The 16949-nt window shown below is 36.8% G+C and overlaps 2 protein-coding genes across 8 annotated transcripts in view; one reads left to right on the plus strand and one right to left on the minus strand.

Moving 5' to 3' along the window:
• sanbr (SANT and BTB domain regulator of CSR) overlaps positions 1–10482 on the minus strand; it is a 15405-nt gene extending 4923 nt beyond the window's left edge. Inside the window, exons 1-17 of one of the 4 annotated variants that reach the window (XM_015362847.2) lie at positions 10418–10482; positions 7884–8035; positions 7330–7519; positions 7061–7142; positions 5965–6203; positions 5694–5752; positions 5283–5443; positions 4886–4966; positions 4691–4801; positions 3790–3913; positions 3400–3552; positions 2964–3106; positions 2304–2403; positions 2173–2205; positions 1907–2006; positions 1243–1331; positions 130–158 (exon numbers count right to left, since the gene is read on the minus strand). In XM_015362847.2, the coding sequence (XP_015218333.2) occupies positions 130–158; positions 1243–1331; positions 1907–2006; positions 2173–2205; positions 2304–2403; positions 2964–3106; positions 3400–3552; positions 3790–3913; positions 4691–4801; positions 4886–4966; positions 5283–5443; positions 5694–5752; positions 5965–6203; positions 7061–7142; positions 7330–7519; positions 7884–8033 (1844 nt within the window). In that variant the 5' untranslated portion in view covers positions 8034–8035; positions 10418–10482. The other 3 variants (XM_015362845.2, XM_015362846.2, XM_015362844.2) reach the window with 3 other exon arrangements.
• Positions 10434–16901, plus strand: LOC107079367 (cingulin-like protein 1). 4 transcript variants are annotated; one of them, XM_015362859.2, is made up of 8 exons: positions 10434–10515; positions 10958–11329; positions 11848–11976; positions 12092–12250; positions 12794–12909; positions 13170–13275; positions 14063–14188; positions 15596–15703. In XM_015362859.2, exons 2-8 carry the CDS (start codon positions 11084–11086, stop codon positions 15629–15631), a joined length of 918 nt encoding a protein of 305 aa, XP_015218345.2. In that variant the 5' UTR covers positions 10434–10515; positions 10958–11083; the 3' UTR covers positions 15632–15703. The 4 variants fall into 4 exon arrangements, with proteins under 4 accessions (XP_015218345.2, XP_069036052.1, XP_015218346.2 ...); XM_015362860.2 differs by lacking the exons at positions 10434–10515; positions 15596–15703 and adding an exon at positions 15870–16901 and having other exon boundaries at positions 10544–11329; XM_015362858.2 differs by lacking the exon at positions 10434–10515 and having other exon boundaries at positions 10545–11329.
• The last annotated feature ends 48 nt before the right edge of the window (positions 16902–16949 follow it).

Consider the following 16949-nt stretch of genomic DNA (forward strand, 5'->3'; position numbering starts at 1 on the left):
AACCAACTCTACAAACCATAAAACATTATTGATTGTTTAACTGTTTTATTTTACACATTTATTTACGAACTTGAAGGTTTACCCTAGGGTATTTAAAGGCTATATCTGACCGAATTAAAGAAAACTTACGTGAATGCTGTTGAATCTCGGGAAGGAGCCTAAAATAAAGGATAACAAAAAAAAACTTAATCGGATTAACTGCTTTCACAAGTCTACTGTGAATGAGTCATGGGTGCACAGTGTCAGAAGGGAGAAGTGAGGTTCATCATAAAGTACAAAATAAAGGCCTTTATTTACAGAGTGAGACAAAACAAATGGGAATCTGTTTAAACTTAGTATAATAATAAGTACAGTACACCACCATTGGGTGTCTTTTACTAAAAGGTTTAAATATAACTCTCAAACTTTCACTCACAAGCAGTAGGTTATAAATGTAATGCGCAGTAAAACTCTGCCCCTGCATTCAATCACGGTCACTTTAGGCCCAGGTCTTAAACAGCACCACTCCCTGGACAATGGCGAAAAGAACCCCCTTACATCCCAGCAGATTTCTACACTGCCGCACTGCATGAGTTTCAAGCTGTGACATGCTCAGCACACAGCTGGAGATCAGCACAGGACAGTTTAATTGGCTCATTGACCAAGCACAGAGAACACAACAACACATCACATCTAATGCCTTCGTAATGATTCTAGTATTCGCTTCAGATTACCGGTTGCTGTTAGTTATGGTTTTTAAACATCTGTGCCTCCAAACAAAACATTGAGAAGACCTTATGGCTTGTCATTACATACTTTAATATTGTCCAGGTCAGAACAAAAATATCAAGAAATTGCACCAAAAAAATAATTTTAAAGAAAAATGTTATGAATTTTAAGGAGTGGTTTGATGCAAGCAAACGATTGAACAGGCATGACTGAGTGTCTGGGGTTCACCTCATTGCCTGTCTGCTCCAAATGAGCAAGGCGACACCAATTAGTTAACTGCCCAAGACAATAACAGCTGGTTTCAGACAAGACAGAGATATTTAATATTCAATTAATTTTATTTGATTATTTTTTGTTTGTTCTGAGAGAACAGTGCCTCTGTATTCAGTAACTAACACATTATTTGTTATGACAATATTAGCTGGAATTTATCTGAAATCCACTGAAAGACATTTAAAGGATGTAAGATTAAAATCAGTAATCCATCTGTTTGGACCTGTAGTTCATAAACATCTTATAGATGAATGCTTTTACCTTTTCCACTGTTTTATCTCTCCTCTGAAAGCTGGGTGATGACACTTGTCTCTTAAGTGGTTTGGAAATCTTCTTAGCTTTCTTTGCACCTACAATCAATTACAAGTGGTGCAAAGATAATTACATATACATAAAACATAGTGTCACACATTGTTTAAATCACAACATTCTTTTTTATTCAGTACTTACTGTATTGAATCAAACATAACACCATACATAGCTTTTTACAGCAAATGAGAGGCATTTAATTTATTATGTCAGACATTTCTGAATGTTATCTGAAAGGTTATAAAAATAGGAGGTTCCCACTGCTAAATTTCAGCACACAGTAGATGACTCTCCATAGCTTTCAGTAGATCTTTCTTGTCCATTTTTTAATTGGATATATTGTAAAACGATTACATGAAAAAGGAAACATGATTCCAAATTCCAAATATTTTTGAATTTTTGTGTAATACTACAGGAACTTAACTGCTTATATTACTGTATGCCACATTTTTGTAAACTTTCAATTAGTTATAAAACAACATTTATCAGATATGCATGCAGGGCAGTTGAGCACAGATGACGTTTAAAAGTCAATGTTTAACAAGCAATAACTAAGTTAGCACCATCTATGTCAGGTAGTATACACAATCACAGAAAACTCTTGCTCTTGTTTTACCTTGCTTTTTGGACACCTCTTCTTCATCTCCAACCTCATCTTCGGTGACCTCTGAGCCCGTGGTATATTCCTCATCTTCAGATAAAAGGGACTGCTGCCTCTATATGAAAACACTGACATTTACTCTGACATAATAAGGAACGCCTAAGATAAAATCTGAATTCAAATCTCCAGACTAACATTGAGTTATGCTGTTGAACTCAGACTGCACATCAGAGGGAAAGAACTGAAGCAGACTATACATATGGGGAACGTAAATGACGTACCAGCTGCAAGCTCCAATTTTTCAACAGTGAAAACTGTAAACAGAGAAGAAAGAAGAAGAGGAAAATGTGGGCATCGCTTTATTTTTTTGAGGAAACTGTACAATCCACACATATCTGAGTTGTGAACTCACTGCAGTAGCCTCGCCAGGCTTTTGCCCTCTCAGAACATTCGGTTCCAGTTGAATATCACAGTCGGGGGCCCTCTCTCCTGATGCTGAAGAGGTACCATTGCTGTTGAATAAAGATACCCCAGTGAAACAGTATGAACAGCAAATGGTCTTCCATCCACCCACCCATTCCATCCAATTCAGGGTCGCGGGGGAGCCAGAGGCCTTCTCTGCAGAAACGGGCGCAAGGCAGGCTACACCCTGGATGGGAAGCCATTCTACTATCGCAGGGCAGACAGACACAAGCACTGACAGGCACACACTCACGCCTAGGGTCAGTTTTCCCAGAAGCCAATTAACCTACAAGTATGTTTTTGGACTGTGGGAGGAAACCGGAGTATCCGAAGGAAACCCGTGTAAACACGAGGAGAACATACAGACTCCAAGCAGACAGAGCACCAGTTTGGGAACTGAACCCAATTCTCAACCCATTCCCATTCACAATTTGGAATTCCCAAGCCTTGCAGCCAAGCGTCCCAGGACTGCAGGACAATGCCAACCACTGTGCCACTGTGCCGCACACTTTAATATTATTTTGAAACTAATTTTCTACAATGGCTTCCTAAATGTGACAGTAGAATAACATGGTTTCTGCAGTCCTGTTATAACTCATCTCTCTCTTACCATTCAGGATCAGGAGGGCAGGGCACACAAACAGCATCCCTGTGCAGGAGCAGGTCATTCAGGATTCTGGTTTGGGATGAATCGGGCTGATGGTCTCCACGGTCCCCATCTATACTAACAATGTGGTCTTTCATTTGACAACCCTGCATCAACACAAGGGGCAGATAATAAAATGGAAGATCCATGGGCTCCCCGTCCAGATACGACAATCAACTAGTGGGCCACAAAAAAGGTGGGACACAACTGCTTAGTGAGTTTAAAATAGACTTTGTTGGATTAAATAAGGAAGGGCCTGCATTTGCATTTCACTACAAATATTGGGCAAAAAAGTCATATTACTTCTGCATTCCACTTACGAGAGGCATATAAAATGTTACCAATAATTATCATTAAAGATTTTAATTTGAAGTAATGAGCAAAGATCACGACATGCTACCTTGGGCATTCTGGTGGGATCGAAGCGCAGTACTCTCTGACCGCAGCAGGTATAGACCCCAATGGCCTGAGAGCCCCGCCCACTGACGGGAGTGGGGTACACTGCTTTTTCAGGGTGGTAGTGACACTGAGACAACTCAGTGCACAGGAACACCTGACAAGACAGGGGGCAGACCATCAAAGTGTCGGTTATTACACAAGGCAAGGGAATTGTCAGTGGGTGTGAAGAGAAGTCCTTGTCACAATGCTGAACAAGTCTATCTGTATGCTATCTGTGTGATTTACTGTATGCTTTCATAACATCACGCTTCAGTGCTCAACTTATTAATCTCTTTCAAAACACAAGCCATTTGAAATACCAAATTTATGGTTAAATGAATAAAACTCCTACCTGCTTACACTGAGAACAGGTCAATGAATTAATGGTTCCCCAGATTCTCCAGTAAACAAGGTTCCAGGATTTTAATTCCTCGTATAAACTGATTAAATAGTCATGTATTTCCCAGTTTTTTTCTCTGTAAGTGAAAATAAACCGACAAGACCTAAATACTGCTTAATAGCAAGTTTTGATTGAGAATTAATTGTACAATTTCAATGACCGTCACGGAAATCACAAAGAAAATTTGTGTCGAGGCAAACTTGGACTTTACTGTTGTTTTTTACATTTATGGACTTACAGTATGTGATAAAAGCATGACTCTATCTTTCAGGAAATACAGCTACTGCAGACTCATAACTTACAACACTCTAAATGTATTGGGAAAGCAAAGTCAAAACTGTTCTTCTTGGTTTACAGTCAAGCGATTTGTATTTGTGATCAGGAGATTAAGGAGATGTATGAATGACATGTACAATATTTTTATTTTATTTTTGGATAATTTTATTTATATATTTGATGATATTATAACACAAACATGCCTGGGTTCAATCCAGTTATTTCAAGTGAGAATAAAAATTGGGGAGCACCTTCACATAAAGTAAGTACATTTCAGATTTTATAAGTCAGTATTCAGTTACATTTCACTTTGAGACAAACACTGCATGACACCTGACACCTGTTCTCACCAACCTTTTTCTGCAGTCATTTAAGATGCTGAATTGTCAATCAAGTTAATTACATGATCACAAATACAAATGGCTTTACCATTGAGCAAAAAAAATACTTTTGAATTTTGTGTTCCAATTTGTTTGGAGGGCACTGCAAATCAGGAAGCCAATGTTTAGTTTTTATGTGAATTTATTTAGGTTCACTGAAAAAAATCCATACCAAAGACGTAAATGGTAAGCATTACCTTGTGTGGGTGTATATTATATTCCCATGAAGATCAATGTTGATCTTCCCCGGAACACAGGAGATTTTGCTCTCTGTTTCTTTGGTAAGAAGTTTATTGCAAAGACAACATCTGAAGAGGGAGAAAAAGCAAAGAGCTGTGTTGACAAGCACGGTACTCTGGAAAGCACAAGAGGAAGAAAATAATCGTTTTTACCTGTACAGGGTTGCAGCATTGCCTGGAGAATCAGGATTCTTATACTCAAAAAGTCTCTCAATCTTTTTCTGAAATAGTTTGCTGCAGAACAAAGGCAAAATACATATATACATATATACATATATCATATATAATAAATATTGTAGATTTATTATGTTAGATATATGTTATATATTATTATGTTATATATAATAATAATCTAAATATAAAAATAATATAAATATATAATAAATGAAAACATGCCACAGTGGCATTTTAATGATTTCAGGATACGTTTTTATTTTGTTTAAAATCTTTTGTTTAACAACACTTATACTGTACAGTATAATGTATAATAAACACAACCATACAGCTGACACACACAGAACACATCTGAACAAACTTCAAAACTTGTTACCTTTTAAATTTATCCTTTTTGTCTTTTATGTCATCTGCCTCATTGTGAGTGAACAGGTCTGCTATTCGGGTAGCTAAGTTAGAATTGATGCAGTTCATATTGCATGGAGTAGCTACAATAGCACCCATGTGCTTATGACAGTACTGTACACATTCTTCAACCTAAGAGAAAAAGGAGTTAGTAAAATTGTTGTTTAATCTTATTATAACATGCTTCAGAAATTGCAAAAAGCGAAGATAGAAATCTACACAAACACTGCACAAAGGCTCAAAACGGTATAAAAATTGCATACTAGTTTTATTCCAAGAACAACATGACCAGTCTTTGCAAGTAATGGAAAGCCAGCTAATTGCACAGATTATATCATATGGTCCAGAAATAGAACACTTGCAGCAAGCATAGGTTACTTACTAAAGTATCCATTTTCAGAAATTCTGAAGAGATCAGGATTGAAATCACATTGCTGGGTTCTGAAATAAATGCATATTACACACAACACCTAATGCAACAAATGTTAAAATATCATAATTCATGATACAGCAAATAGCTCAATTGCACAATACCATTCAAAATACTTCAGTGCAATTCTATGTTCACATTTCTGCAGTCTTACATAATTATTGTTTTCATTATTTTATCATTCAATGAACACTCGAATAAATCAAGAGGTGTTTTTCCCTACCTAACCTGGGTTTGTCATTGTTTTCAGATGATTCGCCATTCCTCTTCACATAATTCATCAGCCAGTCAAAGATCTGAACATCACAGTGCACAGAAATGTCCACCTCCTCCCAGCGCTGGGCATCCACAGACAGGTACTCAGCAAAGTACTTCATCTCATTGATGAGGAGGTCTCGTGGGCACACAAAATCCTGCTTCAGATTCTTGGCCTCATCGCAGACATGGATCACCATGTTAGGTCTGAAAGGGACGGTGTAGAAAGTGACATTCACAAATTAGGATATTTAACACTGTGGAACGATCGTAAAAATGATCTATCCGTATAATATCATTACCCGGTCTGAAATGAACAAGTGTCTCACAGTGCGAAAGATTAATATTACAGAATATTAGTATAAAAAAACCAAAAGATTTAAAAAGAATGAAGGCAATAGAATACAGTAATACATATATTAAAATTACTTGAGTGGCATTCATTTCATAAAATAATTAAACATTGGAGGAAAGTAATTTACCAGCAGCCATATCACCTTCCAACTCACAATTGACAACCCACTGAAACTACGCAGGGGTGAGCTTGGCCACTATCTGGATGGGAGACCACCTGGGAGAAACTAAGGTTGCAGCTGTTAATGGAGCCAGTAGGGGGTGCTCACCCTAATGTTATACTCTAAAAAGGCACTGTCCTTTGAGATGTTAAACCAAGGTCCTGCCTCTCTGTGGGCATAGAAGTCACAGATTAAAAATCCCAGGGTGCTTCTCAAAAATAGTAGGGGTATAAACCCAGCATCCTGACCATCCCATTGTCCCTCCTAATAATCCCCATCTATGAACTGGCTTCATCACTCTGTTCTCCTCCCCACTGAGAGCTGGTGTGTGGTGAGTGTACTGGGACTTTGGCTGCCATTGCATCATCCGTGTGGGGCTGCACATTGGTGGTGGTGAAAGGGGGTCCTCATTATCTGTAAAGCACTTTGGGTGGAGTGTCCAGAAAAGTATAAGGAATGATTATTAATACTAATTTCATTATGAAACGGCATGCTGATTTTCTTAAACATTTTGATAGGCTCATTAAAAGCAAGCTAATGAAGCCCCACCCTTTGCTTTCATCCACATTCCCTTTGTACTCATCTGTAGTGTTGGTCTCTTTCTCGGCTGATGAGTGTGTTACAGGAAAACCTGAAACAAATATAAATACATTGGCAAAAAGATGTCAAAGATCGTTTGCTTATTTACAGTTTGAAGCATTATGCTCTACCAAAGAGTGCAGAAAAGAACCAGAGCAATATATACTTCCAAACTATTCCAGATAACTAAATGAAATAGCATTAAGTTCTGTTTGGAATATTAAAGCCTCCACTCTTACCAGTCACTGAAATAGTGCTCTGACTGGTTCGCTTTTCTCCCAGTTCTTCAAAAGAGTCAAGCAATGTGGGCTTGACGTATGTCGTCAGGGTATCTGATGGGGATCCCCCACTCGCCACTAATGCATTGCATTGGTTATCAGTGTATGGAAGGCTTCCACTGTTCTTCAATTCCTCGAATCTCCTAGCGCACTGTAAATCATTGCAAGAGATGAAATTCTCAGTATTCATTTTACTGTACTTCTTACATTATAATACTAATAACTCTGTGTATAAACTACACTACAATGTAGGAACATGTTTTGACCCAAAGTAATTTTGATACTTCCCTTACTGCTAAGGAATTTCCATGAACACAAGAAAACAAAATGTTTAGTACACAGTGTGCCACATGGCTTTTTATAATGACTTTAGAAAGACAGAGGAGACCTACTGTACCATGGGATTTAGTTAATATCACTTTCAAAAGAAATATTTGTTTCCTTCAAATGACTTTCATTGCCAATATGTGGGATCGCATGCCACAGTATCATAACTACAGTAGACAGGATTTTACCTCTTTGGGTGTGAAACCAGGTACAAGTCTTGCCACATTCTCCCAGTTTATGGGCTGAGGAACACCCCAAAGGGAACTTAAAATCATGTCTAGAACCAAGATGTTATTATCATAGGGAAAGTTGTTGTTCACAGAGCAGAAACGGCTCATTCCTGTAATGAATTAGACATAAAGAACACATGTTAAGAAAGACACTTTTAGAAGCAGAATTCTTAAGTATGAACATTAATAGACAACTGAACATTCAACGGGATTGTAGTTAAATAGGGCGATTTAGTGGAGTACCACAGGGATCTGTATTAGTACCTTATCTCTTTCTAACTTATACCAATGATCTAGATTCTTGTATAGGCAGTATGCCGCAGAGTAAACACCATTAACTTTGCAGACAATATAAAAATGGGAGGGTTAGCAAACCAATTTAAAAAAGATTGAGATAAACTTCAAGAGTGCGCAAACACCTGACTGATAATGCTTAAATATAGAAATGTGCAGAATATTACATTCAAGTAGGAAAAATACAAATGACAAAATTAGAAATACTGAGCTTAAAGTGTAATGTGTATTTAAAATGACATATTGTCTACACCTTTTAGGCAATAAGAGGAAGCACTGAAAAAGACAAACTAAATGTTGGGATAGAAAGTTAAAAGCTTAGAATTTACACCAAGGCATGTTGTGTTAATGAACAAGTAATAGGTTTATTCCATGCTGAAAAAAAGAAAACACAAAGTCTCGGCTGTGGAGCCTTCTTTAGGTGCGAACAAGCCTCCACTGCCGAAACGTTGTGTTTTCTTTCTTCTTTTTTTCAGCATGGAATAAACCTATTACTTGTTCCTTTGCAGCCTACGCATGCTGACGCAGCTACCCACCTGAACTACTATGTTGTGTTAATATTTCACAATATACTTGTTAAATTTAATTTAGAATATTATGAACGATTCTCGTCACTGTATTACACAAAAAAATTGCTGCTCTGGAATCAGTCCAGGGAAGTGCAACAAGAAGCATTCTGGGGCCTAAAGGAACGTCCTCTATGGACAGTTTAAAATACTGAACCTTTATTTTTTTCTTGAATAGAGACCATGATGGACCTGATCCAAGGATTTAAAATACAAAAAAAATATGTAAAGGTACCTATAAAGTCAACCCACCCAGCAGACCCTTTCAGGATCAACTGTGAAGCATGAACCACAGGACTATGTGAAAGAACATTTTACACAAAGAGCAGAGCAGAGGGCAAAAGGGTTTACCCAAAGGGTTGTGGGACTATGGGTTCTTTCAAGGATTGGCTGGAAGAATCCTTGGATTAATGACCAACATCCAAATTATTTGGTTAGATGGGCCAAATAGTTCTCCTTCTTGTACACTTGTGGGTCTGTTATAAGAGGGTAACAGGTTTATAAGGCTTCACTTTTTTTCTGCCAATATAATGAAGAATAATTCTGTTTATTGAAGACCAAGCTGAAACCAATCACATTTTTAATTTGCCATTATAAAGTGAGTTTCGTCCCACGTCCTAAAATAATTAATTTAGCTAGACTAATGAGGCGTTGTCAATTAAGGCAATTAAAAAAGAAAGCGCTCTCTTGTTATAGCCTCTCCCACGCAAGTAATTCCGCATAAATTAAAAATAGGCAATGTGTAACTCTGCCAAAGACATTTTTTAAAACTTGTCATAAACGTGTATGAATCGAGAGTCCTCTTGGATTTTGAACATGGTCTTCCTATGTCTTGATTTTCTTTTAGCCTAAAATGTCATTTAAGAGAAAAGCTGAGATCGCCTTTGCTGAGGCAAATCAAAAATAAGAGTCCGCCCTGCTACTGTACATAGTTTAAAAGGTATGTCAAGGACACTTAAAAGATTATTTGTAATATTTCAACATTGTAAAGTTCACAATTTTTCTTTTTTTCCCCCAGGATCTCATTTTGTTAGCTAGGTAGCACATAATTCTGAAATGCTAGCAATACTACCCAACACCATGCAGAACTGAACCTAACGCCATGCAGAATAACGTTCGTCATAAAAGATTGATGACGTCCGTACGCATTGCGCTTCCCAGGAAACACCACCACAATGCCTTATGTTCCTCACAATGAATGAGGCAATAAAAACCATGTAACAACGAAATGTAATAAATATAATAACTTCCAAATTATAAATGCGTTAATTTAAGGCTTTATTATAGTAGCTTTATCAATTTAAAGCATGCTATGCCATGTAATACTTAGCTAATTTTCTCATTAAAGGGTCCTCCTCTTCTTTTCAAAAGCTTTATAAGATATATCCAGTCTTGACATAAAAGACAGCAATTACATTAATTCGTTTACAACACGAAAAGCCACAGTTCTCGGTATCTGCCACCCGGTCATCCAGTGGTGCATTAGCTAGACATTTCACTTTATTATAGTGCTGCAGTAAGATCCCCCTCCCTTCACTTACACCGATAGCTGCAAGTTTTGACAGACAAGCCAGCGGAGCAATCATTGTAATCTGCGAAAATCAGACGGGTCTCCCAGTGACCGGAATATACCTATTCTTAGCCAATCAGTAATCAGTGGGCGGTGCTTTCCGCTCTTGTGTTAGTGAGTGTTGCAGATGACTAGGTTCCCTTCCGGTGCCGCAGTGCAGGTGGGTTAGGAAAGCGTCGCCGTTGCCTAGTAACAGTTGAGTTTTGGTGCTTGTAGTCATTTGTACACGTATTTTTTTAATCCAGTTTTATAGTTGTATGTCGAATTACGAAATGTCATCTTGACATATTTGTAGGATACATTTCCTTTTTTGCTCTTTACTGTTGTCTGCCTTTGCGTATTCCACTTTTTGTGATTAAACAGAAAAGTTTGTGTTGGCAATTTTCACATAGCTTTGCGTTGACCATCTTCTTTCGGACCACATACAAAGCTTTCAGTCAGTTGTTTAGCTTCCTTACGGAGTTTAACATCTAAAGACGGAGCTTTGAAATAAATGGTCCAAATACAGATAATATAAAAATATATTGCGTCTTTACAACTGTTTATTAAATTGTATTAGGATTCACAGAAACATTGTGCGTGTTTCTGTGTGCTTTTCACAGGTGGGATGATGGTGGACAGACAATAAGATGCATCGTGATGTGAAAAAACCTTTCATCTGTTTTCGCAGAGAAAAGTACATTCGTTTTATCAGGGTCTAATACCTAGGCGTTGCTTTAGAAAAAAAAATGGCTTCTGCGAGAAACACAAACTGTAATTCAAAACTACACAATTCAAGAGCATCCACCAGACAGCTGTCAGACAGAAGCGAAGCGTCAGTCACAAGAGCAGCTCAACGCCCCAGAGAGCAGTGTCATGTGACTGGTGTGGCAGTGCCACTGTGTGGGGCACGGGCCCCTGTCAGGATGGAGTCAAAGTCAAGAGTTATTGGTAGAGAGAAGATGGCAAAATCAGTGAGGGATAAATCGACACAGGTAATAATACTGTGCAGTCTGTGACTGAACTTGATGTTGACTCCTTTTCCTTTCAGAGGTTCCACAAGCGATTTAATGTTTTGTTCTTTTTTGTTGTTATTGTCTGCAGAAGGACTGAAAGGCATAAATGGACAAACACAAGTGACACTAATGCTGCCTCTACAGACAAACTGTCTGGCTAATCTGAGAAACAGCCAGAACAAATTAACCCAAATTTGCTTAATTTGTTTTATCAGTGAAATAATGATACTTTGGCTACTGTGTAGTGCCGTTAATGATGTGGGACAATTTGTGTTTGTGTTATTATGTGTTATTATTTAATTGATATATTCTTGTTATTCATGAATATGTTTTAGAAAAAAATATTTTATTTAGCAATTCCAAATTATATTCCAATATATAAAATCTCGGAGTATTTTTTCCACATACCTAGACTTGGTATACCTGTGCATGCTTACTGTATGTCATATACATCTGTATTGGTGAATTGTGAATAATCTTGTTATTTGGCTCCACAGGTATCTCTTCTTCACAATAGTTTACTGGAAAGGAATGCAGTTCTTGAGAAAGAAATCTTGCATCTAAAAGGCGAATTAAAGGAAAAGGTCCTGTGCATGTCCAGTTTATCCACACTAATACAGGAAAAGGTAGCTTGTATCCCAAGTCATGATTACATACTTAAAAGTACAGGATAAACTAATATTCATTTAAGCTGTGAGTCACTTTTGTAACATTTCACATTTATATGTGTTTCATGCCTAGGATGTGGAACATTTGAAAGAACTGACTTCTGAAAGAGAGCTCCATTGTCAGACCAAAGCTCAGCTGCAGAAAGCCAAAATGGCAGTGCAAGAACAGATGCAGATAAATCACGAACGCACTTCAGCCTGTGAACAAACAATCAAGGAGCTGAAATTGCTGGTACTGTATGTGTAATGCATCAAGGCAGCATGGTGCCATGGTGGTTAGTGCTACTGTCTCAAACCCTTTGGGTCCTGGGTTTAATTCTGGACCTGTGGTACTTTTTCTGTGGAGTTTGCATATTATCCTTGAATGCATGGGGGTTTTCTTCAGGTACTTTTGTTTTCTCTCACAGTATATATGCTGCCCGGGTTAACTGTTACCTTTAATGAGTGTCTGTGCCCTACAATAGTCTGGAATTCCATCTACAGTGTAAATCAGTTATTGAAAATGATGTAGGGGAACTACATCACATTGGGAATGGTCTGTCTACAAATTGGGTACTTCAAACTAATTAAAGTTTTTTTTGTTGAGTTGGTTAGAGTAAACTCCTATTCCAGTGCCCCATTAGTTTTTATGTGAAAGACTGTGTGCAACAAATGGGAAAAATATTTCTCCAACATTTGCACATTATTAAAATATTTTAATAGAGCTGTTTGATGCTGAGCCTGGTGTTAAGGCTGAAGCTCACTACTGAAAATCTCTATAATGTACTTTTTGCAGCATAATGTGAATATTGCAGAGTTAAAAAAAGAGATGGACTCTGAGAGACACAGCAACAATGAAAAAATCAGCAAGTTGAAACAACAGGTCTCAGACATCCTTGAAGGAAGATCTTGGTAATTATTTTATAAACAAATAAAAAAAATATTCTAACTGCTATTTCCTATCCAAATAACAGATTAACAGTTAACATTAACTGTTGCACTTTTGAAAATATATTAAAATTGCTTAAAAAAACTATTAATTGCATTAGAGATGCGTTTGGACTAGATTTATCTTCAATCTAGAGATTCTAGATTCTATCTAGAGATTTTGAAGAATGTCCTGCAAACCTTTATCCAATGTGTTTGGTCACAGTGTGTTTTAAAACTTTCAGGGCGCGACATCAACAGCTTGAGGATCTCACTAAGGAAATAGTCAGACTGACTGAAGAAACCAAAACTCTAAAGAAACAATTAACAGCAGAGCAAATTCCAAAAATGGTACATAACCCCCTTTAAGAATGAATTAACATAAATGCTAAAAAGCATTTTTTTAAAACTTAAGAAATAGTTTATAAAAATGACTACTGTGTCAATGAAGGTGTTTTGCCATGTTAGAAATTAGAGTGCATATCATATCATATCATAAAGGAATCTGTTTATTTTAAATATTAACATTAAAAAAAAGAAACTATTATTTTTGCTTCTATTTAGTCAAAACAATGTAAGAGGAATAAGTATTCACATAAGGTAGTATGGTATGATTCTGGAATGCATTATGACTAAATAGTAATAGTAAATTATTATTTTGTATTTAAAAGTTATTTTTCATTATTTAAACCTTGTGTCTAGTATAAACCTTGAACTTTTCAGTCTAAAATGGCCAAGTAGTATTGTCAGAATATTACTGTATATAATAAAGGTAAGTTTTGTTTAAGCTGTAAATTAAAACCTATACTACATAATGTTTTATTCTACATTTTGTGTTGACTGGAAGTCAGTATAGTTTGTGTTTTGTATGTCAAGAAAAACAAAATTGCTATCCAGACATTTTTCCAAATTTTCTTATTTTAAATCTTAGGCCTACATTAAATAAAAACTTTGACTCACTTAACAAATGTGAATTATAACCCCAATACTTGAAGAAACAAAGAAAAAAAAATGAAATACAGGCCTTGTAAACTAGTCGGCAGATGAACTGAAAATTTTCATTTAATCTGGGTCTTAGTGTGTTAATGGTGTTGTTTTTTCCCCGTCTTTGTTTTCCAACTATTTGTTCTCCATGAAGTGTAAAAATTGTAAATCCTTACAATCAAGATTAGAAGAGAAGACCTTGCAGCTCAGACTTAAGGAAAAGACTGTAGAAGAACTGCACAACTTTTGCAAGAGGTTTGAGAAACAGCTGACACAGCAGGTAAAAACTTTAATGTTAATTTCATGGAGCAAGGAAATAACGGTACCGATTAAGTTTGCCCATTTAAACAATGGTAATGTAATAACCGTGGAGCAGTAGAATTTAGCACATATATTAATGGGGCCTTGGGAAAATGTTCCCTGATCTTTCAAGTAAATGAATGTACACATCAGAGGGCTCGAACAGTACTACAAGAAGGTGCGTGGTGTGCTTTTAGGAATTAAAATTGCTTGCACACAACAGAATTCCGTCGGTTGTGGAACATGCTATGAAGATTACTATTACAAATGAGAATTACTCACCTGAAGCATTGTTATAATAGGAAGAGCAGTCCTGCTGAGGCATTTGGGTTCTGTTGAAATTAGATCAGCTTTTGGCAAACACCGTGTAACAGCTAGGTTGTAACAGAGCTGAAATTTGTACAAAAGCAGATGGCCGACAATATACCAAACAGCAAATAACCAACAGAACCTGTTGAAATTATCTTCAAGGTTGAACACAACAGTTGAATTTTTTCTATGAAAGTTCCCTTGAAGTCATCAGTATGAGACAAAATTGCCAAACAGCAACAGTGTGAATAGTGATGTACTGTATGAAACATAGTACCTGTTACTTGTACCAAATGATTATGGTACTACAACTACAAGCTGGAGCCTGGCAGTCATGGTTAGGGTTCCTTAAGCCTGGTTTAACAAAATATTGTGGATAGATGAGGCCCATTTCACATACTTTACCAAGACCATGTCAACAGTTGTAAATGCATTGGTTTAGAACTAGGGACTAGGTCTTGGTAGACTTAAGACGGACCAAATCCTACATGGTCAGGTCAAACTACAACGGATTGAAGCAAAAGTGCCTTGAAATGTCGTTTTCTTTCAGTGGAAGATGTTTTTCAGGGAGACGTTTTTACTGGTTAATCCATGGTCCCATAAAATGTATTATGGAAACAGTATATTATGGAAACATGTCATTCTCATACATCGGTAGCAAAAGAATTTGCAATAGAGAACCTTTATGCTGGATGTTGCATTCCTGTGAAAATAATTCTCTTACATTTTGTGATCGTAAATTGACAGTTCTTTTAAGCTTGTCTGCCACAATGTCTACATCTGATGTGGTGTATGTTTTGACTGTGTGGCCAAAGTCTAATATATTTGATATTGTGGTAGATCTCAAAGATGCCATTCTTTATCACATGGCTCTCTAGAACACACAACATTCGTCTATGCCCATGCATGTGCTTTATAGTGTCCCCTTGTGTGTACTGTTGTTGGGAACATATGTGGCCCTTTTGGGACATGGATTTTCATTCTTCTATAGCAGGGTTGTTATGATAGTTACTTTAACATTTTCAACTGCTCTTTTATTGTACTGAAGGACAAATGCTTTCTTTCTATTTCTAAACAGGATAAGCTGTTAGGATTGTCAGTGAAGACTGATTGACATCATCTGAAATGATAACAACAATGTTGAGTGTGAATTGTGACGTTTTATAAAAGCTACAGTTTTTAGTGATTTTTTTCATTTTATACCCACCCAATATGGAATTGACAATTATTTCTTTACGTTTTGGCTGACTTTCAAAGACTCCTGAACAGCATGGGAAGAATGAGGAACTGCAGGCTTGTTGATCCAACCTGCCTACCCATTGACCCTTTCTTCTTTTCTCATTAATCCACAGTGCTGAATGGAAAAGTTAACTGTAGGAGTGAAGTGTCTCTCTTTGACATTACTACTGGCCCTTGGGAACTTAGGAAGTCATAGGAATTGCCTACACAAAAGTCAGGAGAACTCTGGTTAACTAATCCTAGCCCTCCACGGTAAAGGGCTAACTCTTTTTACTAAAAATGCAGCAAAATTGTTTACCGATTACTATTTCCTACTGGAATTTATAATTTATATTAAGCATTAACATGTTTATGTATTGGTTAGAGTATCCTGATGGACTTCTATAGATGGAAGTGTCATTATACAGTATATTGATACACCTTTGGACATTGTTTTCAAATTAAACTGAACTTCTTCAAAAGGTACTGCTGCATACCTCAAGGAACATATAGAATGCAAGTTTAAATGGAGTAACTAATTTCATTATACTAGATATCTGACAATTGTATTTTGAACATAACAGGAACATGATAAGCATTCTGTGTGCTATGAACTAAACATCGTTAATAAGGTCTCGAAGACGTATGTACCGTAGTAAGCTAATAGCTGACATAAAAAGGAAGCTAGCAAATGAAGTTTGGGAGGAATAACAGCATGTTAATCTCACCCAGCCGTTCTCAAGATGTTTGTCCAGCTTACAGCTATCCATCCCCTTTCCTCGTCCTCAGGCCAGGGGGCTACCAAGTAACCAAGTGGGTTGAGACAAAACTGTCCTACTAAAATAATCCACATTTACAAAGCATCTGATCTTGGATGTTGTTATTCCTTGTGACTTTCAGTTAAGCTCAATAGTAATAAATTATCTGAATGTACCTAAGCTCAAACAAAAGACATGGCTTGCATTGTAATTTTCTTTATATATTCTATATGTAAAGGAACAAGTAATAGGTTTATTCCATGCTGAAAAAAAGAAGAAAGAGAACACAACGTTTCGGCCATGGAGCCTTCTGTATGCTACATTTACAGTCAATCTGAAATTTATTCCTGTCATCTGTGGATCTTTTAGTTTACATTTCTGTAGACACAAAGCCTAAAGTAATTAAATGTACATACTGATATATATAAAAAAAATTGAAAGTCTGCGATGATCATA

Source organism: Lepisosteus oculatus, chromosome 17 (genome assembly GCF_040954835.1).
Source record: "Lepisosteus oculatus isolate fLepOcu1 chromosome 17, fLepOcu1.hap2, whole genome shotgun sequence".
Taxonomy (NCBI): Eukaryota; Metazoa; Chordata; class Actinopteri; order Semionotiformes; family Lepisosteidae; genus Lepisosteus; species Lepisosteus oculatus.

Coding starts and splice junctions, on each gene's coding strand:
- LOC107079367 (XM_015362859.2), top strand. CDS start 11,084: ATGGCTTCTGCGAGAAACACAAACTGTAATTCAAAACTACACAATTCA. Junction 11,330..11,847: donor TGAGGGATAAATCGACACAG/GTAATAATACTG, acceptor TTGGCTCCACAG/GTATCTCTTCTTCACAATAG. Junction 12,910..13,169: donor ATCCTTGAAGGAAGATCTTG/GTAATTATTTTA, acceptor TAAAACTTTCAG/GGCGCGACATCAACAGCTTG.